This window comes from Heterodontus francisci, chromosome 26, assembly GCF_036365525.1.
Source record: "Heterodontus francisci isolate sHetFra1 chromosome 26, sHetFra1.hap1, whole genome shotgun sequence".
Lineage (NCBI taxonomy): Eukaryota > Metazoa > Chordata > Chondrichthyes > Heterodontiformes > Heterodontidae > Heterodontus > Heterodontus francisci.
In genome coordinates, this window is record NC_090396.1 from 19,140,361 (window position 1) to 19,154,115 (window position 13,755).

At 42.7% G+C, this 13,755-nt stretch overlaps 1 protein-coding gene across 8 annotated transcripts in view; it reads left to right on the top strand.

Annotated features, from left to right (window-relative positions):
- LOC137384209 (fas-binding factor 1 homolog) overlaps positions 1 to 13,755 on the top strand; it is a 116,229-nt gene that overhangs the window by 60,882 nt on the left and 41,592 nt on the right. For all 8 annotated transcript variants that reach the window (XM_068057878.1, XM_068057881.1, XM_068057884.1 and 5 more), the window contains 3 exons: positions 6,157 to 6,201; positions 8,842 to 9,009; positions 11,181 to 11,281. In XM_068057878.1, coding sequence (XP_067913979.1) covers positions 6,157 to 6,201; positions 8,842 to 9,009; positions 11,181 to 11,281 — 314 coding nt within the window. The remainder of the gene's footprint in view (positions 1 to 6,156; positions 6,202 to 8,841; positions 9,010 to 11,180; positions 11,282 to 13,755) is intronic.

The following is a 13,755-nucleotide window of genomic DNA, read 5'->3' on the forward strand; positions in this document are numbered from 1 at the left end:
CTTTGGTTATAAGGAGAGAATTGAGAACCTGATGCTCAGTTTGTTCGAGCAGAGAAGGTTAAATTGGCGACAGATGTTCAAAATTATGATATTTTTTTTTAAATGAATCATATGGAGAATGGGTCTAAATCAGAGCCATCACAAGCACAATGACCCAAATGGCCTCATCTGCTATAAAAATCTATGACTCCATTCATAGAATCATTGAATGGTTACAGCACGGAAAGAGGCCTTTCGGCCTGTTGAGTCATGCCAGCTCTTTGCCAGAGCGAGTTAGGTCGTTCCACTACCCCACCCTTTCCGCATAGCCCTGCAACTTTATTCCCTTCATCTGCTTATCCAATTCCCTTTTGAAAGCCACAATTGAATCTGCCTCCACCACCCTCTCAGGAAATGCATTCCAGATCGTAACCAAAAAGTTTTTCCTCATATCAGTTTTAGTTCTTCTGCCATTCACCTTAGTTTGGTGTCCTCTGGTTCTCGACCCTTCTGCCAATGGGAACAGTTTCTCGCTATCTACTCCCTGTCCAGAACCCTCATGATTTTGAACACTTCTATCAAATCTCCTCTCAATCTTATCTTCTCTAAGGAGAACAACCCCAGCTTCTCCGGTCTATCCACATGACTGAAGTCCCTCATCCCTGGAATCATTCTCATAAATCTTTTCTGAACTCAAAGCCTTCACATCCTTCCTAAAGTACGGTGTCCAGAATTGGGCACAATACTCCAGTTGAAGGCGAACTATGCTTTTATAAAGGTTCATCATAACTTGTTTTTGTACTCTATGCTTCTATTTATAAAGCCCAGGATCCCTTATGCTTTTTTAACCACCTTCTCACCTTCCCTGCCACCTTCAACGATTTGTGCACATCTACCCCCAGGTCTCTCTGTTCCTGGACCACTTTAGGATTGTACCATTTAGATTATATTGTCTCTCCATATTCTTCCTACCAAAATGTGTCACTTGATACTTGTCTGCGTTAAATTCCATCTGCTGCTTGTCTACCCATTCCACCAGCCTGTTTATGTCCTCTTGAAGTCTATCACTATCTTCCTCTGTCTCCTGTCACTCAGCCAACTTCATATCCATGCTGCCACTGTCCACTTTATTCCATGGGTTTCAACTTTGCTGGCAAGCCTATTATGTGGCACTTTATCAAATGCTTTTGGGAAGTCCATATGTACCATATCAACTGCATTACCCTCATTAACCATCTCTGTTCCTTCATCAAAAACTTGTTAAACATGATTTGCCTTTAACAAATCCGCGCTGGCTTTCCTTAATTAATCCTAGGCCCAACCATCTTCAGCTGCTTCATCAATGACCTACCTTCAATCATAAGGTCAGAAGTGGGGATGTTCGCTGATGATTGCACAATGTTCAGCACCATTCGTGACTCCTCAGATACTGAAGCAGTCCATGTAGAAATGCAGCAAGACCTGGACAATATCCAGGCTTGGGCTGATCAGTGGCAAGTAACATTCGCGCCACACAAGTGCCAGGCAATGACCATCTCCAACAAGAGAGAATCTAACCATCTCCCCTTGACATTCAACGGCATTACCATCGCTGAATCCCCCACTATCAACATCCTAGAGGCTACCATTGACCAGAAACTGAACTGGAGTAGCCATATAAATACCATGGCTACAAGAGCAGGTCAGAGGCTAGGAATCCTGAGGCGAGTAACTCACCTCCTGACTCCCCAAAGCCTGTCCACCATCTACAAGGCACAAGTCAGGAGTGTGATGGAATACTCTCCACTTGCCTGGATGGGTGCAGCTCCAACAACACTCAAGAAGCTCGACACCATCCAGGACAAAGCAGCCCGTTTGATTGGCACCCCATCTACAAACATTCACTCCCTCCACCACCGACGCAAGATGCACTGCAGCAATGCACCAAGGCTCCTTAGACAGCACCTTCCAAACCTGCGACCTCTACCAACTAGAAGAACAAGGGCAGCAAATGCATGGGAACACCACCACCTGCAAGTTCCTCTCCAAGTCACGCATCATCCTGACTTGGAACTATATCGCCGTTCCTTCACTGTCGCTGGGTCAAAATCCTGGAACTCCCTTCCTAACAGCACTGTGGGTATGCCTACCCCAAATGGACTGCAGCGGTTCAAGAAGGCACCTCACCACCACCTTCTCAAGGGCAATTAGGGATGGGCAATAAATGCTGGCATAGCCAGCGACACCCACATCCCTGAATGAATAAAAAAAAATCCACACTTGTCCAAGTGACTATAAATTTTGTCCCGAATTATGGTTTCTAAAAGCTTTCCTGCCAAGATTAAACTGACTGGCCTGTAGTTGCTGGGTTTATCCTTGCACCCTTTTTTGAACAAAGATGTAACATTTTCAACTCTCCAGTCCTCTGGCACCACCCCAATATCTAAGGAGGATTGGAAAATTAAGGGCTGTAACTCTGCAGTTTCCATTCTTACTTACCTCAGCATCTTCAGATGTGTCCTGTCCAGTCCTGGTGACTTATACACTTTAAATATAGACAGTCTTTCTTATACCTTCTCTTTATCAATGTTTAGCCCATCCAGCATCTCAACTGCCTCCTCTTTCAGTATGACTTTGGCAGCATCTTCATCCTTCGTATAAACAGATGCAAAATACTTATTTAGTACCTCAGCTATGCTCTCTGCCTCCATGTGTGGATCCACTTTATGGTCTGTAATCGGCCCCACCTGTCCTCTTACTACCATTTTGTTATTTATATGCCTATAGAAGACTTTTAGATTCCCTTTCATATTAGCTCCCAGTCTCTTCCCATACTCTCTCTTTGCCCCTTGTGTTCAGCTAAAGATTCAATTTAGTGTATTGAATAAAGAGGGAAGGGTCTGCACTCCATGTTTAACAAGCTGATGTGGTGATTCAAGATGACTGATAGCCTAGTAAAATATTGACTTGGGGGTTTAGTTTGATCCCTCACAGACTGGTAATGGACTTGGATGTTGAAATGCGGCAACTGTGCCAAGCCTGGTAATGGATTGATGTATAATTAATTGTGGCCATTCAGGGCTAGTTGTAGTTCATTCGAATCTGTTGCCCTGAAATATGTTCTTTAAAAATCAAGTATCCTTTCTGGATAGACCAATTTGAAAATATTGCCAATATATCCTAAAAATCTCTTTGAAGCTCATAGTCCCTGTGTCCCCACACTTGTACATTCAACCTTAGTAACAGGAGTTTATTTACAGGGGTCTCTTACTTTGACCCAGGGACTACTTTCCTCATTCAATGCTAATAATAGACTGACAAGATAGTACATGGTAGCAGTGGTAAAAACGACTTTCCCAGCATAATAAAGCAGAAGAGATCAAAGACTTCGAAGAAATATGGAAAAGCTGCTTCCATTACCAGAAAGCTTTAAGCGAGCGGCAGGGCCCAACCAGGCGAATGTGTGCCCGAGATGGATTCGAAGATTCGACAAGTACTGTTCTGCGTCAGGATTAACGGCACGATCGGACAAAGAACAGGTCAGTGTTTTGCTTTACACCATGGGAGACAGTGAGGACGACATTCTGAGTACCCTGGGTATCGATGGAAAAGAAACCCCATACAGCAAGATGATTAATGAATTGGAAGGTTACTTTCAAATCAGGAAAAATAATCATGGAGTGAGCTAAGTTCAACAGGTGCAATCAGAAAGTCGGTGAAAGTATCAATTCGTTTATTAATGATCAAATAAAGTAGTGGAGGATTGCAACTACAGGATTCTGTGAGAGGAACTTATTCGGGACAGAATAGTATTTGGGGTTTTAGACGAAACGCTGTCAGACCAGCTTCAGTCAAAAGAAGATTTGACTTTGAAAAAAGCCATTTTATCGAGCAGGCAGAAGTACGAAAGAGTAATTGACTAATAGGTCAGGGGATATCGGGGGAGGCCACCCTCTCAAATTTAGGAAACAGTTGGGTTTGTTAAGAAAACAGAGAAATGGCTCCAGAAAGCCCGAAAGGCAGGAAAGACACTTACAGATAGCAACACGGAATTGCAGTAGGTGTGGTCAGGAGGGGCACTGGTGGTAAAATTGCCTAGCCTGGGAAGCTGAATGATTCTGGTGCAAGAGAAAGGGACACTTCCAGCAAGTCTCTTGCAGCAGAAAACAAACGCAGCAAACTGGAAAAAAAATAGAGGAAATAAAGGAGTTTCAAACAATTAATACTCCTTCCTAGGAGAAGTACAGGGAAAAAATTAAGATTGCTGGGAAGCAGAAATTCTAGTGGGAGAAAATAAAACTACTTTTAAATTAGTTATGGGAGCAACGTTTTCTATCCTGTCTGATCAAACACCTTGGCTGAGAAAAGAAAGGCTTAGGAAGGCCAACAAAAAATTATATGGGCCAGGAGGAATTCAGTTGAAGGTTGTGGGAGAAATACAGACAATCTTAATGTACAGAAACAATATGATCCCATAAACACTATATATCATTAGGAACTAAGCCTATTCGCTCCTTAGTTAAAAAAAACATGCCTAGCCTTAAAGATGTTATGCAGGGTGGAAGCAGATTGGCCTGGAAAACTCTTCATTGGTGGTCTGAATACTGAAACAAGTGAAAAGGGACTTGAAGCAGTGTTTGGCAAATATGAATAGTAGAAGTCCTGCTTCTAGAAAGATCGTGAAAAAAAATAAGTCGAGGGGGTTTGCTTTCGTTACCTTCAAAAATCCAGGAGATGCGAGGGATGCAGCCTGGGATATGAATCGGACGCCTTTGGATGTAAAAGCTATTAAAGTACAGCAAGCTATTAGATCAGCATTTGAAAATTGTAGACGACGTAGACCACCTCCACCTCAAGAAGCTGTGATCCTCCTCGGAGGACTTGAGGAATACGAGATTCCCCCAAAAAGGTGAGCACAGTGCGTGGATTCAGGAGCAGGAACAGCACTACTTTAAGAGGAATGCCCCACTACCTAAAAGGCCCTTCTTTCAACGGCAATGCGAAGTGGAGAAATGGGGGGGGGGGAAGAGGAAGTGACTCAAGAGGAGCTCCCTTGCATGAAAGGAGCAGTTATTGTTCACCTCCATCTCACAAAGAGGTGATACCATCAAAAAGAATTGATGAAAGATCAAGAGAACCAGCTACCAGACAGAACTGATGAACCGGTGACACAACCAACAACAGGTAACCCAGACGACAGAGAACCTGAGGCATCTGATAGTTCCACTCACACACAGAAAAGACACAATACCTCAAATCACCGAAGGTAGAACACACTTTGGCAGAGTTGTGAGAACCCCACAGCGTTACAGACTTGCTGAATGAAGTCAGAGACTGCGGGGGCGGGGGGGGGAGATGTAGTATAATGTACATATAAGCTTTTGCTGGGTAGATTATATAGATAGACCATAAGCATCATCACAGGATGTGATGTCACAAGTCTGTACCTCGTGCTACTCAGTGTTCATGTAAATACCCTAGTAAGAAGTCCCCTGTAAATAACCTCCTGTTACTTTGGCCCAGGGACTACTTTCCTCATTCAATACTATTAGCACATTAACAAGATAGTACAATCTGCAGTCGATTCCCAGGTTTCCATGAACACTGGTCTTGAGCATGTGCCAGAGAGAGGTGTGGACAGTTTGACTGATTTTTCTTTCAATCTTTGAAAGGGCCTTATCTCTACTTGCCACTTTCCTTAACGCATGCTCCCCAACCACCGTTCCAATCACACATTGGTGAAATTGCTGAGGGAGAAAATTGTGAAAGAAAAAAGAAAGACTTTAATTTCTGTAGCACCTTTCAGCACCTCAGGACATCCTAAAGTGCTTTATAGCCAATGAAGTACTTTTTGAAATGTAGTCACTGTTATAGGAAAGCTCTCGCTCTCGCTCGCTCTCTCTCTCTCCCCTCCCCCACCTTTTCTCTCTCCTCCCTCATCCTTGACAATATTGAAAATGCTGGTCCCTTTAATTAAATAAGACGCATTTCTGTGTTAATACAGAGCAGGTGATGCTCATTCTAGTTTTATATTTAAGGGAACTGATGTTTGGATTGAACTATGAATTGCCAATAAAACAGTTTTGGATCAGAGACTGTAATTTGCTTCCTCATTTTGGTGACTGGACATCTGCCTGTTTAACAACCCTTTCTCTCTGCTCTCTGTCCTCCCCTCTCTCTCTCTCTCTCTCCTCACAGGTGTCCCTCTCCACTGAGCAGCTGCAGAAGTTACTTCAGCTCCAGGTGAGGGCTTCAGGCCAGTCCATATTATGTTAATTACAAGTGCAAGTTAACAATGATAATCAGAAGAAAATTATATAACTTTATAACATAGTTTTCCATGCTTCAGCTGTTTTGGATATGACGTGGTATGGGGAAGGGGAGTTGCTGCTTACTGCTGCTCTGTAACTGGTTGTTAGGATGTGTGTGAGATTCATGTTTAATAGTGACACTCCCTTTGCTTGTTACTTTCTCTCTCTGCCTTCCAACTTTTCAGGGTATGCATCTGGGTTCCACTTAACATCACCCATGATGTCATTGTTCCGGACCTCACTGTATGGTAGTCAAGACCATTGTTACAAATTAGGTTGTCTCTCAATATTTATACTTATAACCCTCAGTCGTAGCAAAAAGGCAGCTTTCATAAGCATACCAAATCTCATCTGAGACACCAGTATACTGCAAGTGGGATAGCATGCTATGGGGTTAACAATTATCCCTTACTTAATGCATGTTGTGTTGGAGGCTGTATGGGAATCCTATCATATTCTGTTGACTCCAAAAGGAGTCAGACTGTTATACAGACAGGCTAAAAATAATCATTTATTCATTAAAATGTTACACACAGAAGACCCAGCAAGAGACTAGTTGTACAATAATTGATTTGCACAGTACATAAGTTGTATTGAAAGTAGGAGAGTCCAACGGCACTGTAGTTCTTTTAATACCTTTTAATTGAGTCTCTGATGGAGTTTTGCATGTGTGATCAATCCACAGCACTGCTTTTAGCTGCCTTATGTAGTATAGGCAGCGAAAAGCTGGAAGTAAAGACCACAGAACCACAACAGCTTGCATTTATAGTGTTTTTAACATACTAAAACATCTCAAGGTGCTTCACAGTTGTAATCAGACAAAAATTGACACTGAGCCAAAGAAGGAGACATTAGGTGACCAAAAGCTTGGTGAAAGAGGTAGGTTTTAAATGAGGTGGAGAAGTTTAGGGAGGGAATTCCAGAGCTTAGGGTCTAAACAACTGATGGCACAGCTGCCACTGTTGGCACAAAGGAAGTGGTGTTTGCCCAGGAGGCCACAGTTGGAAAAATGCAGTTTTCCCAGAGGGTTGTATAGATGGGCAGTGGTGATTTAAACTAGTGGTTAACATGTAGTTAGGGCTAAAATGCACCCACTATTATGTCAGAGGAACTTAAACAGTGGAAGAGAGGAGACTGGGGGAGAAAGGGCAATGATGGCAGTGGATGGCCAAGGATAGAGGTGCAAGATAAGGAGCTCCCTACGGAACTGACCATCCAACTTGAATGTTGGACTTATTTTCAATTACTGCTACTCAAATAAAAAAACAGAAATTTCCCTATTTGGTTCATAGTGAAAACTTGTCACAGGCATGATTCTGAATACTTTCTCTTTTAAATAAACAAAATCCTGTCATCTGGAAGTGGGCATTGAGCCCTTGTATATGGGAACATAGGAATTGAAACATGTACTGTTTTTCTTCACCACCTCCCCCATGAACTTTTTTGCTTAATGGACTTGCACATCAACCCTAGAAATCCAAAGGACAATGCCACGGAAGATGAGTCTTTGAAATCTTTCACCTTCCCAAATTGGAATGCTGAAAGCTCAGGACATTCTTGTAAAACTAACAGAGAGGGCAATAGCAACAACTTTATATTGTGTCTTTAATGTAGTAAAACGTCCCAAGGCACTTCACAAGAGTGTTACCAAACAAAATGGCACTGAGCCACATATGGAGATATTCGGACAGATGACCAGTAGCTTGGTCAAAGAGGTAGGTTTTAAGGAGTGTCTCAAAGAAGGAAAGAGAGGTAGTGAGGCGGGGAGATTTGGGGGGGAATTCCAGAATTTAATGGCTAGGCAGCTGTGAGCACGGCCACCAGTGGTAGAGCAATTAAAATCTAGGCTGCGCTAGAGGTTAGAATTGTGGGAGCGCAGAGAACTTGGAAGGCTGTGGGGATGGAGGAGGTTACAGAGATAGAGAGGGCAAGCCCTTGGAGGGATTTGAAAACAAGGATGAGAATTTTAAAATTGAGGCATTGCTGCACTGCGATCAAATGTAGGTCAGCAACACAGACGTAGTATAATTGTCTCATCTCTGCAGAAATGCGAGTGAGTTAATGAAAGTCTGGTTTGGTGTTCATCCTCGTGAGATGCAATTTTCTCTCTGCTGGCCATTCAGATTCCTTGTGAAATCATCTGGGGCCAGTATCTATTTCCAAATAGGAATGAGACTACAGGGCAAATCTGCTAATAATTCAACACAAATTGGCACTTTAATTCAGAGAAGTTTTAAGGATGGGAAGTGGGTGACTGGAGCATCCTTGAGTGCTGATCAGGCCTGCTAGGTTAAAATGGAGGGAGCTTTAGTCGGCATCCAACTAAATTGGCGCCTGATGCAGGATTCTCAACCCTGGGTATTCGGTACAAAAAATATTCCATTGGCATCCTGTTCTTTTGCAGAGCATAAACCAGCAAAATTTGAAAGTAGATCACAATTTATGAAAAAATTACAGTTTGGAATTTAAACACTTTAATACATTTCCATACAGCACAGTGAGATTTGTAGGTACTCTGGCTTAAACCCATGTGGCACTGTGGTTTAACTTTATAAACTGTTCTGCTTGTCAGCTGCTTCCATCAGTGTCTGGGGGGCAAGATTTAGCCATGGATTTGCCGAATGCCGTGGAGCTAGAGAACAGGCTGACAGCTGTGCAGAAACAGCTGAAGAGCACAGAGGCTGAGCAACCGACAGTCCTGCCAACGACTGAGGTCAAAATCATCGAGCTGGAGAGTAAGGTAAAAGAGCAGTTCAGAGCTTGACTGTTAGATTAATGTGTCAGTCGCAGACACTAAGTTAGGTCAGTAAGTTGTGTGGATGGGAGCAGGAAGTTACAAAGGGACATATACAGATTAACTGAAGAAAAAAAACTGTAACAGATGGAGTTCAACGCCTCTTTGGCCATGTGGGGAAAAGTTAGAGCCAGGCTATTCCAAAGTGAAATCAGGAAACATTTTTTTCACAATAAGGATAGTGGAAATCTGAAACTGTCTGCCCTTAAAAAAGCTGTGAATGCAGGGTCAGTTGAAATTTTCAAGAGTGAGAGATCGACAGATTTTTCATAAGTAAGGGTATCAAGGGATATGGATCAAAAGACGGTAAATGGATTGAGGTACTGATCAACCATGATCTCATTGAATGGTGGTAGAGACTTGGGTGAGTAAGTGGCCTCCTCCTGTTGCTATGTTCCATGATGTTTCTGAAACCTACAGTATTTGTGGTAGAATTTAACTCACTTTCTCTGGACTGTGGTGCGTTTTTTTGAAAAGTGCATTGCTGCCTAAAATTAATCCAGTCATTCTCACTCTGGTGAGAGCTGAGCCTGCCCTTCCAGTATCACAGGGACTGTCTGCTGTTGATTTTCCTAAATTATAAAAATAATGCAAATGTAGATGTTGGAATTGGCCCAAACAATCTTTTTATCTGTGGGATGTGGATTAGAATCTGGTTCGGACTGACATGTTAAAAGTTAGCTCTGTCCGACGACAGCAGATGTTACACTGAATTGAGTTTGCAGAGCTTCATTTTTTAATGGACACAGGTTCATACTATCTACAAGATCGCCAATAATTAAATATAAGTTAGTAACTTCAGTCAGAGACAGCTGGTGTAGAAAATGTAAAACTTCTCAGAGGTGCAATAAGGGGATCTAACCTATATCTGACCCTGCTGTACCTGGCCCGGGCGTGTTTGATGGGACAGGGTGGAGGAGGCTTTCTTCTTCTTTCTTCTTCTTTTGGGCCTCCTTATCTCGAGAGACAATGGATACGCGCCTGGAGGTGGTCAGTGGTTTACTCTGTATCTAATCCATGTTATATCTGACCTGGGAGTGTTTGATGGGACAGTAAAGATGGAGCTTTACTCTGTATCTAACCCATGCTGCTTTTGGCTTGGGAGTGTTTCTGATCCTGGGTCCAAAATGTTGAAGAATGTTTCACTGCACAGCACTGACATTGCTTACCTTACTAAACCTAAAATCACCAAAAATATAAAACAAAGCAAAAGTAGTTTGAGGTTGAGACTTTCAGTGCGTAGTTGGCAACAAAGCGGCAGACAAAAAACATTGTGCATTGGGGTTGGTCCATGTCATGAGCAGTACAATTTTTGTTAATTAGAAGTGTAGTGTTTGTGCAAATTGGTTTCTATTATGGTGTAACCTCAGCCTAAATCCAGAGACACAGCCCAATCTGACACTTGTGGACCAAGATTCCATGGAGGAGAGAGTTTTGCCCAACTCCATTCCTGAGTCTGGTCAGACTTTTCTGTCTGATTTACGCTGCATAAGTTAATACAGCTGCAAAACAAAAACTGCTCCACACCAATGCTAAGTGTAAAATTTAAATGTAAAATGGAAGAACACTCCCTAAATAGTGTTATGTTTTGAGTCTAGTAATACAGAGGCCTGGACTAATGATCAGGAGACATGAGTCCAAATGCCACCATGGCAGCTGGGGAAATTAAATTCAGTTAATTAAATAAATTTGGAATTTAAAAAAGCTGTTATCGGTAATGGTGACTATGAAGCTTTGGGATTGTCGTAAAAATCCATTTGGTTCACTAATATCGTTTAGGGAATTAAATCTGTTGTCCTTGCCCAGTCTTAACTGTCCTCGGAAATAGCCTAGCAAGCTCTCAGTTGTCAAGGCGGCGTCTCCATCACCAAAAGTGCAATTAGGGATGGGCAATAAATATTGGCCTTGCCAGTGATGCCGCATCCGTGAGTGAATTAAAAAAAGTACCACTGTAAAAGAAGCTGAAGCAGAGATAAATCCTCCGTTCTGCATCCTCTTTGGATGGAGACAGCAAGATTCTTCTCTGGTGATTTGAATATGTTTTGTGTTTAGATTATCTGTTAATTGTGTTATAGTTTCCATCAGCCTGGAACTAAAAATGTTTGTGTCTGCACAAGGTGCGAAAGCTGGAACTAGAGCGAGAGCAGCAAAGGGCCCTACTGGACAGCCTCCAGCAGCAACACCACAATGATCTAGAGCTGATAGAAAATGCACACAGGTGAGGAGGCACAAACTGGAAAAGGAAGGGGCAAAACTTTATGCAGAAAAGGAAAAGTCTTGTATTGATTTAGTTCCTCTAACGTAGTAAACATTCCAGATATTTCACAGGAGCATTATCAAACAAAATTTGACCGAGAGCCATATAAGAAGATATGAGGACAGATGATCATGAACTTGATCAAAGAGGTAGGTTTTAACAAATGTCTTCAAGGAGGAAAGAGTGCTAAAGAGGCAGAGAGGTTTAGGGAGGTAATTCCAGAGCTTCGGGCCTAGACAGCTGGAGGCAAAGCCACCGATGGTGAAGTGATTAAAATCAGGGATGTGCAAGAGGCCAGATTTCAGAAGGTTGTAATACTGGAAGAAGTTACAAAGATAGGGAGGGGGTGAGGCCATGGAAGGATTTGAAAACAAGGACGAGAATTTTAAAATTGAGGCGTGCTGGACTGGGAGACAATGTAGATGAGAGGCTGGCCTGAAGAGCATTGGAAATAGCCAAGCAATTATAAAGGCATAGATAAGGGTTTCAGCATTAGGTGAGCTGAGGCGGGGTGGAGTCAGGTGATGTTACCAAGGTGGAAGTAGACATTTTGGTGGTGGAGCGAATAGGTGGTTATCTTGGGTTAAATATGACATCAAGTTTGCAAATGGTATGGTTCAGCCTCAGACAGTTTCCAGGGTGAGGGATGGTGTTGGTGGACAGAGAGTGGAGCTTGTGGTGAGAACTGAAGACAATGGCTTTGATCTTCCCAACATTTTGGGTGGGGTGGAGTGTTTATTTGTGATATGCAGCGTATTAAAATTGTGTGGGACTGGCTGGATGGACCAGAGGGTCTTTTCCTGTCTGCCATTGTTTATATTAACACATCAAACACTGCCAGGGCACACTGTTCCATCAAATACTTCCAGATACAGCACAGTTCGATACAGAGTAAAGCTCCTTCTAAACTGTCCCATCCTATACTTCCTGTGTAGGTACAGCACAGTTAGATAGGAACATAGGAACAGCAGTAGGCTGTTTAGCTCCTTGAGCCTGATCCGTGATTTAGTGAGATCATAGTTGCTCTGCGACCTAACTCTATATAGTCTGCCTTTGTCTCTTTGGCTAACAAAAATCTATCAGTCTCACTTTTAAAATTAACAATTGATCTAGCATCAGTTGCCACTTGTGGAAGAGAGTTCCAGACTTCTACCACTCTGTATGTGAAGAAATGTTTCCTGATTTCACTCTTGAAAGGTCTGGTTCTAATTTTTAGACTATTCCCCCTAGTCCTGGACTCCCCAACGAGCAGAAATAATTTCTCCCAATCAACTCCATCTGTACCTTGTAAGCTTCGATCAAATCACTGCTTAACCTTATAAATTCCAGGGAATACAACTCTAGTTTGTTTACTCTTTCCTCATATCTTAACCTTTGGAGTCCAGGTATCATTCTAGTAAATTAACTCTGCACTCACTCCAAGGCCAAATATATCCTTCCTAAGTTGTGCTGCCCAGGACTGTAGTAGACTGACTGTAACAAGCATTGTAAAGGATTACAAAAGCAATATACTAGGGATGCTGGAAATCTAAAGTAAAAACAGAAAATGCTGGAAATCCTCAGAAGGTCAGGTAGCATCTGTTGAGGGAGAAACAGTTAATGTTTCGGGTCAATGACCTTTCAACAGAACTGCATTTTCTGTTGTATTGTGTGAGATTAATTTGACAATGCTGAATTAAGAACATAGTTTTATACTGTGGGTCCATGCACATTTGAAGATGACTGGGGACTGTACCAACCTATTTGAAATAGGACCTCATAGAGACAAAAAAAATTCATTCCCTGATTTGGAATTGAATCAGGTCCCAGAGGTAAGGCTCAGTGTCTAAACCCACTTATTACTCGGAACCCCAAACCACACTCCACAACTATTATAGTGCCCTGGCTGAGCCCTGGTCTCAGTGTTTTGCAGGAAGAGATTTTTCACATATGAGACATAGCATCAGCCTCTCCAACAAGCCTGATACGGTCCTCACCCTGTGTCCCTATATGTGTACTGAAAAGCGACGTGGCTATTCGGGGTGGGAATGTTGCACCAACCTTCCCATTGTTGAGAATCCATGTGTGACAGTTTTAGTTTTTAGTTTTAGAGATACAGCAGTGAAACAGGCGCTTCGGCTCACCGAGTCTGTGCCGACCATCAACCACCCATTTATACTAATCCTACACTAATTCCATATTCCTGCCACATCCCCACCTGTCCCTATATTTCCCTACCACCGACCTATACTAGGGGCAATTGCTAATGGCCAATTTACCTATTAACCTGCAAGTCTTTGGCATGTGGGAGGAAACCGGAGCACCCGGAGGAAACCCACACAGACACGGAGAACTTGCAAACTCTACACAGGCAGTACCCGGAATTGAACCCAGGTCGCTGGAGCTGTGAGGCTGCGGTGCTAACCACTGTGCCACTGTGCCGCTGGAGTGGAAGA